At 38.4% G+C, this 21,544-nt stretch overlaps 1 protein-coding gene across 1 annotated transcript in view; it reads right to left on the bottom strand.

Annotated features, from left to right (window-relative positions):
• Positions 1 to 8,477: 8,477 nt before the first annotated feature.
• The window catches only part of SKOR2 (SKI family transcriptional corepressor 2), a 38,027-nt gene continuing 24,960 nt past the window's right edge, over positions 8,478 to 21,544 (bottom strand). The window contains exons 6-7 of the mRNA XM_025365601.1: positions 16,340 to 16,407; positions 8,478 to 8,540 (exon numbers count right to left, since the gene is read on the bottom strand). Coding sequence (XP_025221386.1) covers positions 8,478 to 8,540; positions 16,340 to 16,407 — 131 coding nt within the window. The remainder of the gene's footprint in view (positions 8,541 to 16,339; positions 16,408 to 21,544) is intronic.

The raw sequence follows: 21,544 nt of genomic DNA, 5'->3' as shown, positions 1-21,544 counted from the left end.
ATCTTGTAAGATGGTCAGACTGTGTGTGCTCAACTCTGTAGAGAGAGACAAAGGCCCTCTGCTCATAGCATAGAGAGTGCTGGGAGTTAAATGACAGTGGTTACACATCCTTACCATGCAGACAGTATTCCTTTTCTCTAACCTCCCTCACTGCTGACCAACCCAACACTGTCTTAACTCTTAACTCTTAAATGAAAGAGCTCCTATCAGTTTGGTCATATCCCCTGTAGCTAGGAGAGAGTTCTCTATTTTCCACAGTGCAGAGACCACACTCATTGTTCAATCTAAGGAAATTGGGATGTGATGTCCCTCTCTCCTTGCCTGTGGCAAACAGACAAGCAATTACTCAGGCATTCTAAGGATGGAAAGCATCAGTCTGAAATGTCTGGTCTGCCCCAACAGGAAATACTTTACTGTTCGGGCCTGGATTTTTGCTTTTATTTGCTGATGCTTTTTCTGATTTTATAATTTGATTTGGAATTAAAATAGAGAATTGTATTTGCAATGCCTGTGTGCTTCATTAGTTAGTATTTGGAATGACCTTGGAATTTTGACATGATAAAACAAAGAAAAGAGCACAGCATTTCTTTTTCTGCTGTCGTTTTGTGCAGCCAAGAATTTTTACTTGTCTTTCTGAGGAGTAGCTTTATTTTTAGCCCCATGCAGCACTGGAGATGGATGTCCTGTCTGTTTCCACAAGGCAGCTCAGATAACACAATTCTATCCAGTTTTGGGGAAGAATTCTTTTGTTCCAACTTAAAAGCAACAAACATTACTAGAACAGGAAAAATCTGTTCACTATTCTTAATGAGAAAACACTTGGGGTAAATGACATGTTTCCACATCACATGTGTGATTTCCTTAACTTTTTCTTTGAAGCTTTGGGTTTTTGGTGTGTAGCTTTATGGCTACTTGGAGGATTGTTAGGCTCTAGTGCTTGTAACGAATAGAGACTCTAAGGCAAGGGAGTAAGGTCAACAGGAGAGCCCTGGCACTCAGAGACACGTACAGCTGGGCTTCTTTGGAATCTGGAATTTAGGTGGAGAACTGGAAGGCACCAGTGCGGTTTTAACATTCTTTACTTAGTCTTAGCCAAAAGGCCGAGAAGTGATAGTTTTAACATTGTTAGCAGCAGAAGCAAATGGTTTTCTGTACTGAACTTGGCCATGAACTCAGTGCAGAGTTATGCCATGGTTAGTAAGTCCAGAGTGCTGCAGACATACTGGTCAAGTTATTGGGTTTTTATTTCTCTTTTACTACAAGATCATTTGCTTATATTTTACCACTAATAACTCATAGATATTTAAAGTTGCAATTGGAAACAAAAGAATGACATTTCAGGCTGGTTTATACCGCCAGTTGATGCAGCTGCAGGACAAAGACCTTAAATTTATCTGTAAATCTGTTATTCTCCCTCCAAACTCCTGGACCAAGTTGCTCTTGCTCTGAGAAGCTATCTGGTCCTAGAGTTTGCATTGGATTCTGTAGAAAATGACCCTGATGGCTAGTCATGAAGCCAGGTTTGTGACCTCCCAGATGATTTTCTGCCACCTCTGATATCCTTGGCTTAAAGTACAAAGCTAAGAGCCACAGGGCTTCCATCCCTATGTGTAATTTCATGCTTATATCAGAGAAAATTCTCCACTTACCTGACTGCTCAAATTACACACCTAAGTACAATGACCAGTTTTAGAAACATGTATCATGTCCAAAGGACTCTGTGAGACTCATACCTGCACCCAGGCCCCTCCTGGAAGAACAGCTCAAAGAGAAAAATTTTTGTCACAGCATCTTCATATTAGTTTCTGTTTCCAGACTCTGGGACTTGGTTTACATTCCTTCTGTAACACAACTTCTCATCCTTCATAGGCTAGGAAGAAGATCACAAATGAGTATCCCTCCTTTGGTTTCTTACTATCACAGCCAAGATAAGAGCATTTATCTCAAGGGTAAGTTGTGAAGCTTTTTGGGATAGTTTGTGGTAATAAAGCTGGTGGGGAAAAAGTATTAAATCTCATGGCGATGCATCTGAAGGCTCTTTTGAAATCTGTTGAGGGATGCCAATGGTGAGATGTTTTTTCAGTTAGGATGGGCTTTGGCAACCTCAGGTTGGAAGGTCATCCATGGTGGACTTCTGTGCAACCCACATTACCTTAGAAATCTTGGCTGCAAAGTGTTCACTGTTTATCTCTCTCATCTGAAAGGCAGAATTTGGGGCATAATATGATCTTGTGGACTTGGATTTAACATCACAGTAAGTAGGAAGGCCTACAGTGGGCTCTATCAGCAACACTACTGGAAGACCTAGCAGGAATTTAGAACATTCCTTTACCTATGCAAAGATCTTAAAACAATGGGGGAGTTGTCCAGATGCTGACAATGACCAAAGGCTGGGCTAGCCTTTAATAATCATTTTTGAAGGAATTCTGTTTTCAAAAATAATTTATTCAAATTTTTTATACCAAAATAATTCTTAAAAGTATGAATTTCTCTTAGTTATCCTCAAGCAAATATGCATTTAACTACATGAACACAACTATTACTTCATAGTTTTTTTATTATAGACTTTTTTTATCCACATGAATGTTAAAGAAACTACAACAGAGTTAAATACCATTTTTGATAACATGATTATATTCTTAATTACACTCAATATTAAACTGTAAAATATTTCCAGAGGAATACAATCTTCATTCATACAGCAGGCAAAGTACAGAGAGGAAGGGGCCACGTGTTAAGTCTGTCCAGTTTTCTATGAAAAGCAGGTTTGTACGGCTGGTGCCTTCCCATCCGTTGAAACGCGATCCCCACTCCTAGGACAGGTCTTGTGTTTTCTTTCCACCAAGAATCACTTCTTCAAAAGGAAAAGACAGTTTTGTAGAGTTGCTTTCTCCATGTGTGCAGCACTGAGACTGCCTGAGACCATCCATGGATTTCCCATCCCAGTTGGCTAATAGCATTTCCCATGCTCTGGGTTCAACTGTCCTTTAAAAATATGAAGACTCGAACTTTGGTTCCACCAAAAGATGCGACAAGCATTGACTGCTCTGGTTGGCTCCCCCCTCCCCCCACTAATGAATGGCTGCTACAGTCTATTTTACATGGTTGTCCATGCTGTTTTGAGGTCACTTGTCCTTAGGTTCTCCTGAACCTGATTTTGTATTTAATTCCCAAGCCCTTTCGATCTGCAGTCTTTAATGCGGGTCAGAAGTGCTCCCTGGCAGGCTGTATCTTACAAGAGAACAAGTGTAAGTCGTTCTGTGCACCTGGGACAAGACAAAAGCACAGAATGACAAGCTGAGCCTAATGTAATCAGATAATTTTAAAACATTTAGAGTAATATTTGGTATACCTCCTTAGGAGAAGACATTTTGTCTGCCACCCTAGGTTATATATCTCTGATGACATTGAGTCAAACCAGAAATATTACATGAGAGTGTGCTGGTTTGCTGTGTCCTTTTTACAGTAAAACCATTTAGATGGGTTTAGAAGCTGGGATTTGTTGTTGGGCAAAGACAAAAGCAGCCTGCAGTGAAAGGGGCAGACAGAATTTCATGCTCTGGTGCTCTGTTGGTTTTGATTGGATGGCCCAAGTTATGTTTATTTTTCTTGTCATAGAGTGTCAGGGCAACATAGAAGTATGAGCGGAGGTTTTGTGATTCAAAATCAATGAAATGATTGGATTAATTATTAACTGCGTAATTATAACTGATAATACAAGATGTGAATTAGGCCACGATTTTAGGTGACAAACCAGAGGAGAGCAGACAAAGTATGGAATGCAGAGTCAGCCCCAGCCTGGCTCAAATCCTGTGACTTCCTAGCAGTGAGACCACAGGCAACTTACTCATCTCTTGTCTCTTTAGCCTTCTCAGCTGTAGGGGGGTGAAAGCAGTAATACTTACCTCAATGGGTTGTTCCAAAGATTGAATAAGATAATCAACATAAAGTCCTTAGAACAGTGGGGCCACACCATTATTCTCTACAGAGATTCTTAAAAGAACCTCTTATGTCTGACTAAAGATGAGAGAAATGAATGTACCACTCTCCCTCTTTATCTTTGATCTATACAAAGGGAGGACACAGAATGTTCAATTAAAATCCAATATTTTTTTTTTTTTAAAGACTCTTGTTGTTACTTTCATAGTAATTATTCCAGAAGTGAAACAAAAATAAGAGTTTACCAAAAAGGTAGATATAGTTAAAATACCAATAAAAAATAATATTCCAGACGCTCCAGAAAGATGCAAGGTAGCAATTAGTGATTAAGAAAATGCAGACATAAGGCAAAAATAGGTGGGTCATGCCCTTGGGTGTTACATGGGGTCCTGGGCTGACTTTCATGAAAGTGGCCCTTTTCTGGGGGAAAAGAGAAAATATATCAGAAAATTGGCACACAAAAGTGGCAGCCAAAATTTTAGAGCTAGTAGAGATTTTGATCAGGTTTGGCCATCCACATTTTATAGATAAGAGTGAGACTCAAAGAGATGAAATGATGTTACTCAAGATAACATAGGGAGATAGCACCAGATCTGGCAGCCAGTCTCCCTCACCACCAGCTAAGGACCCAAGGAAGACAGGCAGAAAGTTTTAGGGTCAAATAGACCTGGATTGAATCCTGTATCTGCCACTTGAGAGCTATGTGACTCCCTGAGCCTCAGTTTCTAAGTATGAATTGGAGGTAATACCAGGATCTACCTTACAGCATTGTAAGGATAACACAGTAAGTATTTAGCCAGTATCTGGCATAGTTAGTGCTCAATAAATGATCATTATTATCATTTCCAGTTTGGCCAATGAGTTTCTGCATGACTATGAATGAGACATTTCCCTGATTCACTTCCTACTTATGTAAAACAGTTTAATTCTTGTCTGTGAAAGTTGTGGGTGCTTCAACTAGTTACATGAATGATAACTGCAAAACGTTTAAATGTGTTTGGAAGAAAATGAATGTAAAGTAATAATACCATTATACCATAAATACCATTAAACGTCATACCATTTTTATTTGGGGACAGATTTCACACAGATGATACTGGGTTATCTGTGCAGGAAGTGGGTCACAGAATTAACTAGATGTTAGGAAGGCCATCGGGAATAATTCTGGCATTAAAAATGGGCCCAGGTGAAAGGATAATGTCTGCAACATTTTGAAGTATTTTTTCAAATCCTTTCCATTGTACTCATGAGCTCATAATGAGACAAATACGAAGAGCGGTACAATGTCTAATCTAATAGGGCTTGTTTTAGGAGGTAGTTTGAAGGTAAATAAAATAAACTACACTTTAACAGCTGGTAGCTTAACAAATAGAATTCATTACCCCAATGGGGACTATACTTAGGTTGAAGAAAGGTGTAGCTAAATCCATGGGTAATGGATCTTTATGGTGTTATCAAGGGAAATCTAAGAGTATTCAGTGTATATGCCTACATTTTGAGGTTGATATTGCTAAGAACAACAATTTTGCTCTTAAAGTATCTTGACCTGGGTGGATCTTTATTTTGACTCAACATGGAATTTCTCATGTTCTAATGTAAAACAAAAAAAAATATGCAGATCAGTGATATGTGGCAGTACTTGCTCAGCTTACTAAGTGGATTGCCTGTGGTTTTGAAAAGCTTCCTCCTCTTAATAGTAATATTGGAATCCACTGGGTGGCAAGAATACAGCATACTACCTTAAGGGTCACTCTTGCATAAGACATTAATGCATCAGTCCCTAATTTGGAAACCTGTGGTCACTCTGCAAGACAGAATGTGTCTCTCTCCCTTGGTGTAATGATTTTTATCTTGTAATCTCTCTTGGGGTAACTCCTTGCAGGCTTGGCATGTTGAGAATCAGAGACTGCCTCTAACAATACAGTCATGATTCTCTGCTTGGCTGATTTAGCTAAGCATTTAAGTAACCACTAATCTTCTGAAAGCACCAGGGTCTACTTAGAGAAATCCCTGTTGTCTGCAAGGATGGAAACAAAATCAGCATGGAGGAAGCATTAGTTACTAAACACAAATCAATCTTTTTTTTTTTCTTTTTCCCACCTAACCGTATGCTAGGTCACTATCAGAAGTGTAGTTTCTGGGCAGTGAGTCTTAATCTGTAGGTGCAAAATGGGCTCAGGTCTGACAAACAGGGAAGATGGGTTGGGGAAGTGTAAGGAATACAAAGAGAGTTTATTGAAGCTTTTAAGTATAAATCAAATCACATTCTAAGGCTGGGCATGGTTGTAATCTCAGCACTTTGGGAGACCAAAGCAGGAGGACTGCTTGAGCCCAGGAGTTTGAAACCAGCCTGGGAAATATAGGGAGACCCTGTCTTTACAAAATAAAAAAAATTTGCTGGGCATGGTGGCATGTACACCTATAACGCTGAGATAGGAGGATGGCTTGAGCCAGGGTGCTCAAGGCTGTATTGAGCTATGATCACATCACTGCAACTCCAGTCTGGGCAGAAGAGTGAGACCGTGTCTCAAAACAAAACAACGAAAACCCCATTCTAATGGATGAATCTCCCAAGTGCTGAGTAAAACAAGCCAGACACAAGAGAATGTTCTATGCAATGTCATTTACATAAAGTTCAAAAACAGGCAAAATTTACCATCATTGGCGGTAGGGAGTGGGAGAAGCTGGACAGGGGCACAAGGTTGTTATCAGGGGCTGGAAAGCTAAGTGAGCTCATTGTGAACATTTACTGAGTTTCCTTTTGTTTTTGTTTTCATTGTGTGTGTGTGTATGTGTGTGTTTGTGTGTGTCCCTGGGTGAGTGCAATTAACTGAGTTTTGATTCGTAAACTTCATGATTCGTATGACTTTATGATTTATAAACTTTGAATAAGAAGGTTATTTTTAAAAACATCCTAATATTTTCTCTTGAAAGAAAATTAGTTTGACATTTTCAACCATTATACGTATGGAGTTTATCAGAATTAATTTGGACCATTCTTGCCTTAATTATCTTGATATTCTGAGTTAAAATTCACTGGAATCTAAATGTTCTAAAATTTTCATTTCACACTGCTGGTGTAAACCTGGTCTACTATACTGAGAAAGAAATTGCCCAAAGTCAACTTCAGACTTAATAAAAATACTTTAATATATAGAACAGAGCCAACTTCGCAGGTGCATTTGTTAATAACTTCATAGAGATGGAAACAGAATGACTTACTCTCTGAGCACCTCTGTTGCAGTATCATCTGCTCACCAAGAACAATAAGTCCATGCATTAGGAAGAGGCAGGCACTAGATCCAAAGTCAGGGCCCCCAGAATCCCTTCTTGGCTTTGCAACATGAACATAAAATGTCATATCTCTTATCTGTAAACCTCAGTTCCCCATGTGTAAAATTAAGGGAAAGCACATGAATGAAAGACTGTTTTGGAAAGGGTTTTGAGCACCTGATGAAATGTAACATAATTATTATTATTTAAGACAAATACTGAAGACTACCACTAATAAAAATAATGGCAAGAAAAATTGTCATTTGCACCTGCTAGAGGAAATTTGTGATATGCAGAAGGGAGGTGAAGGAACGAAAGGAACCGTGAGCCTGCACAATTCTCTTTGCTAACAAATTCTATTGAGTTGAAAATATGTTCCAGAGGGGAGGAGTGGGAAGAGTCATTCTGATGGGAATGGATCAAATTGATAAATGGCTGCAGTCCTAGCTGGCCATGAGCACTAACAAATGCTACCTTTGGCATCTGTGGTTTTTTTCCTGATTTAGCAATCCTAGTTGTTAGGTCATCCCAATATATTGTTACAGAAACAAAGTGCTAGTTTTTGCATTCCCACAATTCTAATAATTACATGTCTTCTTCCATGGGCTGAAAAAGTTTCTTTTCAAATGTTTAGGTATGTTCTGAATATAGCCATTGAATTTTCACTGTCTGCTTTTCCTTAAGAGTCCAAAATAATTGTCTTTCCCATTTTCTTTTAAACTGATATGACCTTGAACCTGGCTTCAGCTGTAGAGAAACTATTACTAGTTTAGGGAAAAGATTAGTTACTATTCCTAGAGCAGAAGGTCTCAAAGGTCTATATTGTCCCCAGTTGTTCATATTACCACCTGCAGTAACTCTCTGAAAGTCAGATTTCAGGCAGGCTTTTTGGAAGCGAAGGAGAGACAGAGATGAGACACCCTGAGGATGACTGCTGACACTTTGATTTCCTTGGGGGCAGTAATTGGGGTGTCAGAACCATAAAGAGCAGAAAGCCGTAAAACAGAAAGAAGATCACTTTTGCAGACTGAATACAGAATTTTTAGTTACAGGAATTTTCCATGGAATTTATAAGAGGTACTTGGCCATTCATTTAGGAAATCCCATCCCCGGACATAACGAAGTTTATTGGTATATTGACTCAAACACAGGATGCAAATTTACCAATCCCTTGGGCTATTTCAAACACATCAATAAAGAATATGTTGAAGCACACAACAATACAGAGAGTTAAGAAAATTGCTTTCCTCTGACGATCTTACCTTTTAGCTTTTGCTAAGATGGGCGCCAAGCTTTTCTTTCCTGATCAAACTTGCTGCATAGGGTATCTATAAGATAAAAACAAGCAACACCATCCAGGTAAGCTAGATTTGGAGACAGATGTGTAATGGAGACCCTTCATCATGCCTAACAATTTGAATGCCAATAGATCCTCCCTGAAAAAAAGAGGTCTCCATCTGCTTAGCAGTATGAGGCTTCTGGGGTACAGCATCCTTAAGGCCTGTTAACAAGTACAGTGAGGACAGAACAGGTGATCACACTGGATTGCTGCTACAGCTAGTCCTTGAGGTTAACATGCGATGTTTCACTTTTTAAAGTTTTTAAAAATTTGTGTTTAATAATATGGTATCATATTTATTTAGGTATAAAAACTGAGTTATGATGTTCTAATGTATGTTCAAGGTCATAAAAAAAGAACGTGCTTACAAACTAGTTTAATGTAATTGTTCAGTTTATTAGAATGATTTCTTTATAACAGACGTAATTTCTTTATAACATATGCTATCCTTATAAATTGCAAATAAGACTAACTAAACCCAAACTATTACTCTGATTAGATTCCCAATAACTGATAAGATGCATCAGAGGCTGGGTGCGGTGGCTCACACCTGTAATCTCAGCACTTTGGGAGGCTGAGGTGGGAGGATCGCTTGAGCCCAGGAGTTCAAGACCAGCTTGGGCAACATAGGAAGGCTCTGTCTCTACAAAAAGTTAAAAAATTAGCCAAGTGTGGTGGCACACACCTGCTACTTGGGAGGCTGAGGTGGGAAGATCGCTTGAGCCCAGAAGGTCAAGGCTGCAATAAGCCATGATTGCACTACTGCACTCCAGCCTGGGTGACAGAGCAAGACCCCTTCTGTCTCACACACACACGAAGAAGCATCAGAACTAACTGCACTCAATGGAAAATATGACCTTGAGAATTCTACCTGGGTAAACTTGAAAAGTACTTTTGAATACTGGGGTTTTGAATAAAAGTTGATCACACTTGGTATGCTTCTTTTCATTAGAAAATTCCAGTGGTTGAAATTGGACTCAATGTATTATTTAGATTTGCCTCTCCACTAACCCCCGTTAAGGTGCTCTATTCTTATGTTACCCACCTTCAGCATTACAGGCTAAACTCAGGGCTTTAAAGACTTGAGTCTATTCTACATGTAAAGAATAAATATTCACCCTTCTAGAATGTAACGTGAAATATGGCTGTTAAGTAAAAGCAGTGAGGGAAATAAAATTACTTTCATTCAATTAAGCAATTTTATATATATATATAAAATATATATATAATTATGTACATATATATAATTTCCCACATTCCAGTATATGGTATGTTTTCCTCTCATTATCAACAGTCCACACATGTGAACCTTTATTATTAATGAGAAAATGTTATAAATCTACAGTGGTGCTAGTGGCTAAAAAGAGCTGGACCATTTTACTGTAATAATTAGCTGAATCAAACAGTGTTTTTAACAGGAAAGAAAAGACAATAATAAAATAACCATCTCTCTATTTTGATATATAACCACAACATAAACATGTCAGATAGGCACACATCTGATAAAGGGTATAGATAGCAGCATTGAAATAAATGATTCATATAGTAACATTAAAAGTTCAGTGTCCTAATCTCGTATTTTAGGATGCAGGCTGAGATCAGCTAGATAACTATGACAAGGACAGTTACACAAGGCCCTACTCCAGTTACCTCTTCTTTTCACTCTAGGTTATGCTATACCTGCTATTAACAGAGACCCCTTTGAATATTGGTTTTCCATTATGGTGTATGCTGCAATGTGCCAAAGTGTATGGATCACTTCTCTAGATGTATGACATGACAGAGCCTGGAATGGGATTCTATTATTTAGGATGACAAACAATGTAAACTTTTGGGCACAAGGAGTTCCCAATAAAATGTGTTTGTGCCACTCTCACATTTTAAAAAAGTCCTCAACATCAAAATTAGACACCACAAAGATTTAGCAAGTGTCTGTTCTATGCCAGCCACCAGGAAAGATAAGTTAAATCACCATGGGCCATCTCACTAAAGGAATAAACTATTCATCCTAATCCAAAGAAACCCGCCTGAAGGATTCTACTTTCAGAGCTAAGTCAAAATGGCTCCTCTTTCTTTTTTTCAGAAGCAATAACACAGCATTTCATTAAGGTAGGAAGCTGAGAAGGAAAAGAAAAGCAAAAAAAAAGGATTCAAGAAAAAAAGGACATTTCCAAATAAGCATACTTGAGTCCCAAGGGTCCAGATTGGAATTTAAACTGCGGTGAAGAATTATCCCCACCAGAATGTTGATTTTTTCATTTATTTCACTAAAACAAAATGAAATAAAAGCCAAAAAAAAAAGATAAAAAGCAAAAAGTAGTGAGCTGAGAATCATGTATTTTTCCATTCTAAGTCCTAAATCATGAATGGTAAATAAAGATTATAGCAGTATGGCCAGTTGTTAATGGAAACAGCATTATTTCACTGATTCCAGGATGCACTTTATCCCCTCACATTTTAACATTCTGAAATCACATGTATTATAATTGATGGTATCTTAGAATTACAGTTGAAACCTTTTTCTTTATGACTCATCAAGTAGTGGTGCCTCTTACAATTGATGGTGCTTCAGATTCCATAAAATGCAACATTGGACTTGCAGACACTTTAGCAAATTCTCCCCAACTCGGAAGCTCAGGATTTTAGAGGCTCGATTTAAACAAGTTAGTTATTCCATGCAAATCTACAATAGGACTTATAAAAGCTTTCTTTTCATCTTGACCAGCTTGGAAATTATCGAGATTGGCATGGAGAAAAAAATTCAAAGTATTATGTAACTTCTAAATTACCTACTTGGTTATAGTAGATCAAAAGTACTGGAGTTTAAAAAAGAAAAAGTGACTTCTTGGATTGTGCCAAGAGAGTTAACCTGAGCTCACACCTTCAGGTCAGTCAACATCTCAAAAAGAGAAAGATCAGAAGAAAAACGCTACATAACTAAGGAACAACTGATTGCACTGTCAAGGTGCACAACAGTAGATCACTAATTGGAAATGGACACACAGTAGCCAAAGTCTGTCTACTGCTAGAGAATTTTAAGGCAGCTTCCACGGAAGTTCAGGCTTGCATTAAGTCCTCTGACTTGCAGGGATCTCCTTTTGATGCATATTTAGATACAGAACCAAAATCTTCCAGTGGCCCAGGGATCTTCTTCTAAAAATATAATGCAAAACAGTAATGGTTCTATCTACCTTTTTTAAAAAATAAAGATGTAAGACATATTTTTACAAACTCTCTAGGTTGATACAGTAGAAATCTGGGCAAGTTCCCATCCTAGTGAATACTGGAGAACCTCCAAGAAAAGACCATCTTACTGAAGAGCTGTGTCCTTGCCAAAGAACAAGCACTCTTCCAGCAAAGATAACGACCTCTCGCTCCTTTCCCTGTGAAGACGCACTGCACTCCCGTCATTAGGAAGTTGTAAACTGCTGTTTTACAAGTCCACAGTGAACAAAACATTAGTCCTTAATCTATTGATTGAACATTATTTTAATTGAGGCTTTTAATGAAGAACTTTGAGACCGGTTCCCCCTAGCTGCGTGTGACTGCAGCATTCTGGAAAAACAGCAGAGGGCACTTAAAGACTAGCACATTTTCCCAATCAACATGCCTTGTGGTAGCGATCTGACAAGTTCAAAGGATGTGAATCTGGGTCTAGCCATTTATCATGTGCTCTGTATTGCAGCATCACAATGTCCTCCAAGAACTATGACTAAAAAATAAAAAAGCATGTCTTCAACAAATCTACAGTAGTAGCTTATACACAGATGCACTTGCTTATAAAATTATTGCCAAATTCGTAATAATAAAGCAAAAGTTTTATCAAGGCATCATCACAGTCTCAGTTCATGTTGTAAGTTTGTATATTTCAGTCCTTGGAAAAACTTTAATCAAAAGGCTATTTACTGAATAAAAATCTTCAGTCAGCTTCTTCATCCCAAGGACTGATAAATTTTGCTTTTAAAATTGAATAAACTTCTCCTAGAATCACAATTCATTTGTGAATGAGAAATCCTTTACCCTTTATTACACTAAACATTTACATTTTCATAAACATGCTAAATTAAAAATCTTTTGTAGTGGTTCATAGGAATAGGAATATATTTCTTTGTTTTGCATAACTAAATGTGGCTTAGTAATAAAAATGCTATAAGCACTTGAAAACCCAGGGCAGGGGTGGGGGACTTTAATACAAACCATGTTAAATACTAAAAAACCCAAAATTTGAGCTATTTTTTAAAAAGGTAGCTTACAGTCATGTATAAATGTTAAATAATTCCTCACATGCTTTAAATCTCACATTGAGATAAATGTACATTCATTTATAAAGACACAAAGAGAATCAATCATTTGACTCTGTAGTCATCACAACTTTACATTTAACACGGGAAAAAGAAGCAATGGTGCAGAAATGACAGTCAACAGAGAATCTAAAAATGCAGGAGCTGAAGAAATTCATAAGTTTTCTTTCTATAGCAATGATACCCAAGACACTTTCGAAATAAGTTTTTTGAATAGAAACGCTTTTTAACAACATAGGATAAATGCATTGTGGGTCTTTGGGAATCATTACAAAATATGATGGTTTTAATATATTTGAATTCTCCATGACTGCAAGATACAGTGGGTTTTTATGTCATCTCAAGAAAAAAAAAAAAAAGCCTGTTTTGTAATATATGCTCCGTAAACTTGAAACATAAAATAATTTTGAGTGAACTGTTTTCAGGAAGCAAAGCACGCAACCATATCGACTGATGAATAAGATCATCCAACTAAAATATTCAGAAAGCCAGTAATTGTGATACCTTGCCATTTCTTGATAATCTTTAGATAGAATTTTCTAAAGACATTTTCCCCCAGGTACTTTGACAAATACATCAAGCTGAATAAGGAATTAGACACATTTCTGTTGAAGTAACATTGAATCTGCAGCCTCAATTCTAAAGCAGATAGTACCATGTAAACATAGGTCTTTTCTGCACAAAACTGTATCTAGCCAGATGGGCACGGTGGCTCACGCCTATAATAGTTCCACCATTGTAGGTACTACTTTGAGAAGGGCCACACCATTAAATTCATTACTCGCATTGGCATAGCATTTTATGGCTTGTATGTACATTTCATGTTTATTACTCACTTGCACACTTGCACCTTGTAATACTCCTACCAGGGCACTAGGTTAAACCTTATAGCAGTTCCTTTTGGTTGAGGAACTGACACTTAATGAACTGTATGGGATGGGTCTCAATCCCAAGTTACAGACGTTAAAAGCTCATGTCTGTTAGATGTAGACAGGGCAGTAATACAGAAGCTCCCCCAAATTTGCTAGTATTCCTTCCTTTAGGAGTTGTGGTAATAGTATTTGTTTAGTGTAAAATAACATTTGAGGAAACTAGGACCAAGCCAGGGAAATTTGGGAAAGAATTAAGAGGACTGCTACATGAGAGTATCAGAGTTGGGTCAGGGTCATCATGGGTGGTGATTCATTCAACAAATGTTTATAAACAGCTGTTTGATGCTGCACACTGTGATAGGTACTGGAGTCAGCATGAAAACCCTGGGCATCTAATGGTAGGGGACACACAAAAAGGGGAAGAAGCAGGAGGGACAAATCATGTCGATTTCTCCAATTTTCATGTTGTTACCCTGGATGTACCTTTGTGTATTTCAGGAATTACACGATACCTACAAGGGCAGGACGGTGGGGGCGGGAAAGTCAAGCTTCTCCCAAATTACTTAATTTGATTCCAGGAATAGTTTACTATCTATAGGAATGTGAATTAACAACATTTGTTTAGATAGATGAAAACATGTGATAAAATATTTTACAATACAGCATAACAAAATGATTAGTAATACCAGTTTTAATCTTCCATGTACCAAATATCTCAAAAGACATGAGACATTTTTTCTTCTATCAGTCCTATGTGCTTATTACATGGAGACAATATAATTTCGTCTTTCACTAAAGAAACCAAATGCCAAAGAAAATTAAGACATTAAGGTTACATAACTGGCCTTGAATAGGGGCACTAAAAGAAATACTGTTTCCTTCTCTAATGCCCATTTTGCTATACTCACCACCACCCCCTGAAATCACAATTTTTTTTATTACACGTGTGGCAATTTTTTTCTTTTGTTTTAAGAGTATGAAAATGGGCTGGGTGCAGTAGTTCATGTCTGTAATCCCAGCACTTTAGGAGGCCCAGGTGGGAGGATCATTGGAGGCCAGGAGTTTAAGACCAGCCTGGGCAATACAGAAGACCCTGTCTCTACAAAAGATTAAAGAATTAGTCAGGTGTGGTGGTGCACACCTGCAGTTCCAGCTACTTGGGAGGTTGAGGTGAGAGGCTTGCTTGAGTCCAGGAGTTTGAGGCTATAGTGAGCTATGATTATACCACTGCACTCCAGCCTGTGCAGCAGAGTGAGACCCTGTTTCAAAAAAAAAGACACAAACAAACAAAACAAAACCTGAAAATGATGACCTGTGTAAAATAAGGGAGATCCTAAAATTTTATATCCCCCTACATCGAATCTTTTATTTAAGTTTTTCCTTTAAACAGAGAACACAATTCACAGCAAGAAATCACAGCTCTTATTATCAAGAAAACAAAAGCTAAGAATGGGAATTTGTTATTAAATCAATTATGAAAATCATCTGCTCCCCAGTAAATTTGGGTGCAAACAAAACCAACATGAGAAAAAAATCTTGTTTAAGCAGCATCTTATGTAGTGGTTTTCAGAACTGAGAGTTGTTAACGATCACTTGAGATCAAGGAAAGCCAATTGCTTCAAAAATGACTCTTAGGAGTCGTCACTAACACTGGCATGATTTCTCTGATGAAGAATGGAAACATTAATAACTACCTTTCTTAAATAATCCTGACAAAAGAACTAGATATGGCTCTGCACACAAGACAGGCACATATGCATGGATCCATGCTTAATGGTTGAAAGGTAGCATGGATCAGTACAGAAATGTCAAGCAACCCAAAGTGTAATAATTATGCTGGGAATATCACTAAGGACCAGTAGGTGTTTTTATCCAGGTGATTAAATATATCTTGAATATATTGAGCAGAAATAATTTTCCCCATTGTACTCATGAAAATGAAGAAGCTTGGGAGACTCCTTTAAAAGCCCTAATGAATAATACTAGATGTATCTACATGGGGACAAAGGGCAAAAAATTCAGAAAGCAAACAGAAACCCAAAGCAAAACCACTACATTTACTTATCAGACATCTTCCTGGTTTTTGTTCCCATATAAATAGATCTTAGTGAGTGTCCATTTTTAGAAATGATTGGGATAGAGTAATACATTTCATTTGGAAATCATTTGTTTCTTTTCATCATCCTTCAAGTGAATTTAATTGATTAATTGTGCTCATTAATTGTGTTTTATTGGTAGTGGAGGGCCTGGTTCAAGCGTGGGTAGTGAAAGGAGAGGATAGAAGACAGTTGCCCTTCACTGAGCCCTTCACTGAGCACTGTGTTTGGGAAGTTTGCATAATGGAAGAAAATGCAGGTACCTTTGGTTTACCCACAGAGATAATTTACACATCTGTCTATTAACACATGGTAGGTAGTTACATTTAGAGGAAATATACTGCCACATCTGTTTATCCTGTGTCTAAGTAAATCTCTTGGTAATTAGCATCTAAGCCAGCTGAGAGGTAAGTGGACCAAAGGATTTCATGCAAAAACGTGAACAGTTTCATACATATTGGGTAGTCTGAAAACAAACCAATCAAGTTGAATTTATTTTTAAGTAGAAATGCATCTTACAATTTGTAACTGTTGCACCATTTCTTCTCGGTAGGCTAGTTCCCTTTTCATCTGATCCTGAAAATTATCTGGTAGGAGAGAGAGATAGAGAAAGATTAACTAAAGTGTAAAATCTACTTTTAGTTTAGCTAGTAAAAACATTATTGACAGTCCCATGGACAGCCCCCCTACTTTTAAGTCTTTTTTTCGTAGGCAAATTATATGCTTGTTTGAAGAATGTTTTCAACCCTCTATAATTTAATCAGACTAGACAGTAAATTCTGAGAGTGTGTCTTATGTTTTACAGTATCTCATATTCCGTCTAGTATTATCTCTTGCATATGATTACACAGAAACATCCCACACAATCATGTTCTTTAACCTTTGCACACTTGTGCAAATCACAGGTATTGGGAGCTTCCACTCCCCATACTGTCTTCAGAAGTCCAGCACGAGTGAGGAGGGGCAGGCCTTGGATAGAGCTGAGCATAGGAAATGCTGCCCCTCCTGTACATAATACCTTCTGGGTAAATAAGATGTGGGTCTGTGAAAAATGCCTGCCTGGCTTCACTGCAGCTCATCTCACTCCTAAGAGAGAGTACTTTGGCCTGACTCTCCTGTGCAGCTAACTCACCCTGGGATCAGCTTTATTTTATGGTCCTCCTTTGTCCTGGTGTCTTTCTACAGACCTTACCTTAATCTGAGAAGAAAACTTTAAGAGATATTGTCATGCAAAATATTTGTGCTATTCTACATATTGATCATATTTATTGCATTAGGGAAAAAATGACTTCCAAATGCACAGTTTAGTGTTACATCTTCTCCATGTGATCCTTTTAAAAGTGTGGACTTGGCTAACTTTGCCTTTTTCTGCACTGAAGGAGAAATTAGCATGATTTCATATTGAATTTGTGGTTGATAGGGCAGCAGCTTGAGTAAATCAGAAACTTCATCATCATCTTTTCTTCTCCTCTTCTTTTCATCTCCACAGTCAACTAGTGTGTGAGTTCTATGTGTTCTACCTTCATCTTCTCCCCTCTTTGCCATCGTTACCTCCCACATGCAGGCACCTCATCCCTGAATTATTTTCCGACTGACCACCTAGCCTCCAGTCCCTTCCTCTCCAAATACCTTTAATTCCCTGCTTAAAAATCTCCAATGGCTTTCCAACACTTTCAAGATAGTATACCCTTTGGCTTTGTTCTTTTTATTTTTTTCAACTTCTACCTTTTCATAAGATTTGAATTTCTTATCCAACCCCAAACATGTGTTCTAATTAATTTTTTTAAAAAGACCCAATCCCTACTGTCACCTCTGATTTTAATGTCAAAGTCACTGTAATAGAGGGAAGTATGTGGTGTCATGCAAAGATTGAGAGAGGAGCTGTCATTCATTCCGGGAGCATTAGAAGGAAGAGCTGCTTGAGCAGACACGTGGAGAACAGCATTCTATATAAAGACATGGAAGGAGGAAAGGGGAACTGCATATGGCTCAGCTGGCTGCAGCCAAGGACACGGAGGAAATCCCCTGCACCCCACCAGCCACCAAACCACTCTCCAGTCCCCAACTATGCATTATACTTGCAGCCTCTGTGCCTTTGCCCCTGCTGTGGTCTTGCCCTTGCAGCAAACAACTGCCTTTTCTTTAAAGTCCAGTCCAAATATTACCTCCTCCAGGAAGTCTTCTCCAATTTTGTAGCCCCTCCTGCCAGAATTATTTACCCTTTTTTTTTTTTTGTACTTCTCCAGTACCCTGTCCATACTTGTATTAATGAATCCATAATACATGCTATGATTAGTTGTTATCTATCTGTCTCCTTGCTAAACAGTTGAGTTCTTAGAGGGCAGGAAGATACGTTTAGACACTTTAAAAATTGTCAAGGCCTACCACAGTGTCTGGCACACAGCAGGGGCTAGCTAATAAATGAGGAGTAAAAACACACAGAATTATTCACCAGCAGGTTGAGAGTCTGCCATCTATAGTAACTACCCCACTTTGGAGCCTCAGAACTTTATCTAAAGAAACAAAGGTGTGAAATAATGTGCTTTTAGGTCTTTTCTTGCTCCAGCATGTTAAACTTCGATGACAGGCCGAGTGTGGTGGCTCAAGCCTATAATCCCAGCCCTTTAGGAGGCCGAGGCAGGAAAATTGCTTGAGCCCAGGAGTTTGAGACTAGCCTGGGAAACATGGAAAAACCCTGTCTCTACTAAAAATACAAAAAATTAGTTGGGCATGGAGGCGCACGCCTGTAGTCCCAGTTACGTAGGAGGCTGAGGTAGAAGAATCACCTGAGCCTGGGAAGTCAAGGCTGCAGTGAGCTGAGATTGCATCACTGCACTCCAGTCTGGGTGACAAAGTGAGACTCTGTCTCAAAAAAAAAAAGAAAGAAAAATTTTTTGGTGACAAAATAAATTGATTTGATTGGGCTCCATGCACCCACTTGTCTTTCCTGTGCAGGGGAAGTGAGGGAAAGATTTTGATTTACACCAACAACAATTAGGCATAAGGAACTATGTGAGGAGCTGGCACCCACCTCACCAGGTCAGGATGCTCTAGAGGGGGGTCAAAGGGTACAGGACAACAGGGGAACTAGCCCTCCACAAACTGCCCTGGTTCCAACACTTGGTCCTGCACTCTGGCCCGAAGGCCTCCAGGAAAATCAGTGTGGTTCCAGACACTGGAGCACATGGCAAGCAGGTCGCTCTCTGTGAAGGAGAAAACTTTCCTCTGAGCCTTTAGGGATCCAAGATGCCTTTGACCAGGGTGGTAAACTAAGATGAATTAGGAAGGAGGGGCTGCCTGAAGCCAACCTGGCTGGAGCACTTACTTCCCTGGGATCATAGAAGATTCTAATTTTAGTGGAGGAAACAGCTAAGGGCAATTCAGAGTGGAATGATGAAAACTAGTCCTAACTTAACTCATGCTCATTTTTCTATGATAGTACACTTAATATAATTCTCTAAGTTAACACGAAAAAAAGAAAAGAAGCCATTAAAGTATTAGAAAAAATGGTAATTTTTTTTAAGATTGGAGTGGGGAAGAGCATAAAAGGCCAAAACCAAAAAGGAAAAGACTGGTTGATTTGATTAGACAGAAATTTAAAACTTTGGTATGCCAATAAATTACAAACAGATTAAACTCCCCAAACATAAAACACCATAGTCAACATTTAAAGGTAATTGATACAAACCAAAAAATACTTGCAACATGTCAAAGAATTAACATTTTAGTATATAGAGGGTTTATACAAATCAATAAGAAAATGAACACATTGACGGAAATATGGGGAGAGAATATAAATGGGCATTCACAAAACATATGAAAGGATGTTAGACACATGAAAAATGTTCAACATCACCAGCAATGAAAGAAAAGGAAATAATATGAAATACCAAAATTTCCACTTAAGTTAGCAAAGATTAAATGAAAAGATGATACATGCTCTTCCAAAGATGGGAGGAGAAATTAGTCCAAACTTTCTGAAAAGCAACTTGAAATTATATGTTAAGACCTTTAAAAAGTTAATGCCCTGTGACACAGCAACACTTTTAGGAGTTTAACCTAAGGAAATAATAGTGGATACATGCAAAGACTTAGTTACAAGGGTGTCCACCATCTAAAACTTGGGCAAACCTTAATGTCCAATGTAACAGTATATTTATACACTGCTGTGTAGTAATGGAAAGAGGCACATTTTAGCTAAAACAAAAAGGAAGTAAAAAATGTTGTGTATTACATTTCATTTTGTTTTATAAAAGCATTTCATATGCGTTTAAAAAGGCTGAAACTCCAAAATATTAAGAGTGGTTATCTCTAGGTGGAAAGATTATGGGTGATTTTTGTTTCCTTTCCTTTTTATTTCTGCATACTTAAAATTTTCCACAACAAGGATGTGTATAGCTTTGAGATATGAAGATTGTTAATTGGCAAACATACAAAAATCTAAAATGTTTTCTATGTTCTTTTTCTTTTTTTAATTTGAGACAGCGTCTCACTCTGTCGCCCAGGCTGCAGTGCCATGGCACGATCTCAGCTCACTGCAACCTCTGCCTCTTGGGTTCAAGAGATTCTCCTGCCTCAGTCTCCCGAGTAGCTGGGGTTACAGGCATGCGCCACCATGCCTGGCTAATTTTTTTGTATTTTTAGTAGAGACGGGGTTTCACTATTTTGGCCAGGCTGCTCTCACACTCCTGACCTCAAGTGATCCACCTGCCTTCGCCTCCCAAAGTGCTGGAATTACAGGATGAGCCATCACGCCCGGCCATATTTTTTCTATGTTCTAAAGGTTGATGAAGACACAATTTAACTGGAGATGGAAAAAATCATTCTCTAATGAGAATCACTTATAACCCAACTATTTTTGGAAAATGATAATATAAAAGGAAGTAGCAAAGAAAAGCACTGAAGTGCAGCATGTCAGCCAACACAATAGCAAGGCTGCACACTGCAAACTCAGACAGCTGGAAAAGCCCAAGGGTTTTCCAAACAGCAATAAAGAGTATCTAGCCTACATTCCTAGAACCGTAAGTAAGAAGACAAACCCGTAGGGTACATCTGGTTCACCTGGAATGTTCTAAGCAAGCAGTGGGCTTTGGGGTTCAATTTGTTTACAACGTCTTCATTTTGTTATCTCTATTTTTAAAGAACCACTGAACCTTTATTTTTATTTTTATTTTTATTTTTTGAGAGATGGTGTTGCTGTATCACCCAGGCTTAAGTGCAATGGTGTGACCACAGCTCACTGCAGCCTTGAACTTGGGTTCAAGTGATCCTTCCACCTCTGCCTCTTTAGTAGCTGGGACTACATGTGCATGCCACCATACTTGGCTAATCTGTGTGTGTGTGTTTGTGTAGAGCCAGGGTCCCAGCATGTTGCCCAGGCTGACCTTGAACTCCTGGGCTCAAGCAATCCTCTTGCCTCGACTTCCCAAAGTGCTGAGATTACAGACCTGAGCCACTGTGCCCAGCCAAAACTTAAATTTTTTTTTCATAGCCATCTCCTACTGAAAGGACCAAAGCTTTTAATCTGTACAGTATTTTGGAATCTGCCCCGCTGCCCCCACCCCACACTTCATCTTCCAGAGTATGCTACAAAAAGAAAGAAAAAGGAAGGAAGGAAGGGAACCACTGAACATAAAATAAATTCAATAATGGCCACAGGTGAAAAACGCAGACAACCATATTCAGAGAGATGAGATGTAGTTTGTTTTTAATAACAAGGACTCT

The sequence above is a fragment of the Theropithecus gelada genome, chromosome 18, assembly GCF_003255815.1.
Source record: "Theropithecus gelada isolate Dixy chromosome 18, Tgel_1.0, whole genome shotgun sequence".
NCBI lineage: Eukaryota > Metazoa > Chordata > Mammalia > Primates > Cercopithecidae > Theropithecus > Theropithecus gelada.
The sequence above is the reverse complement of the archived record's forward strand: the minus strand, read 5'-3'. Positions and strand labels throughout refer to the sequence as shown.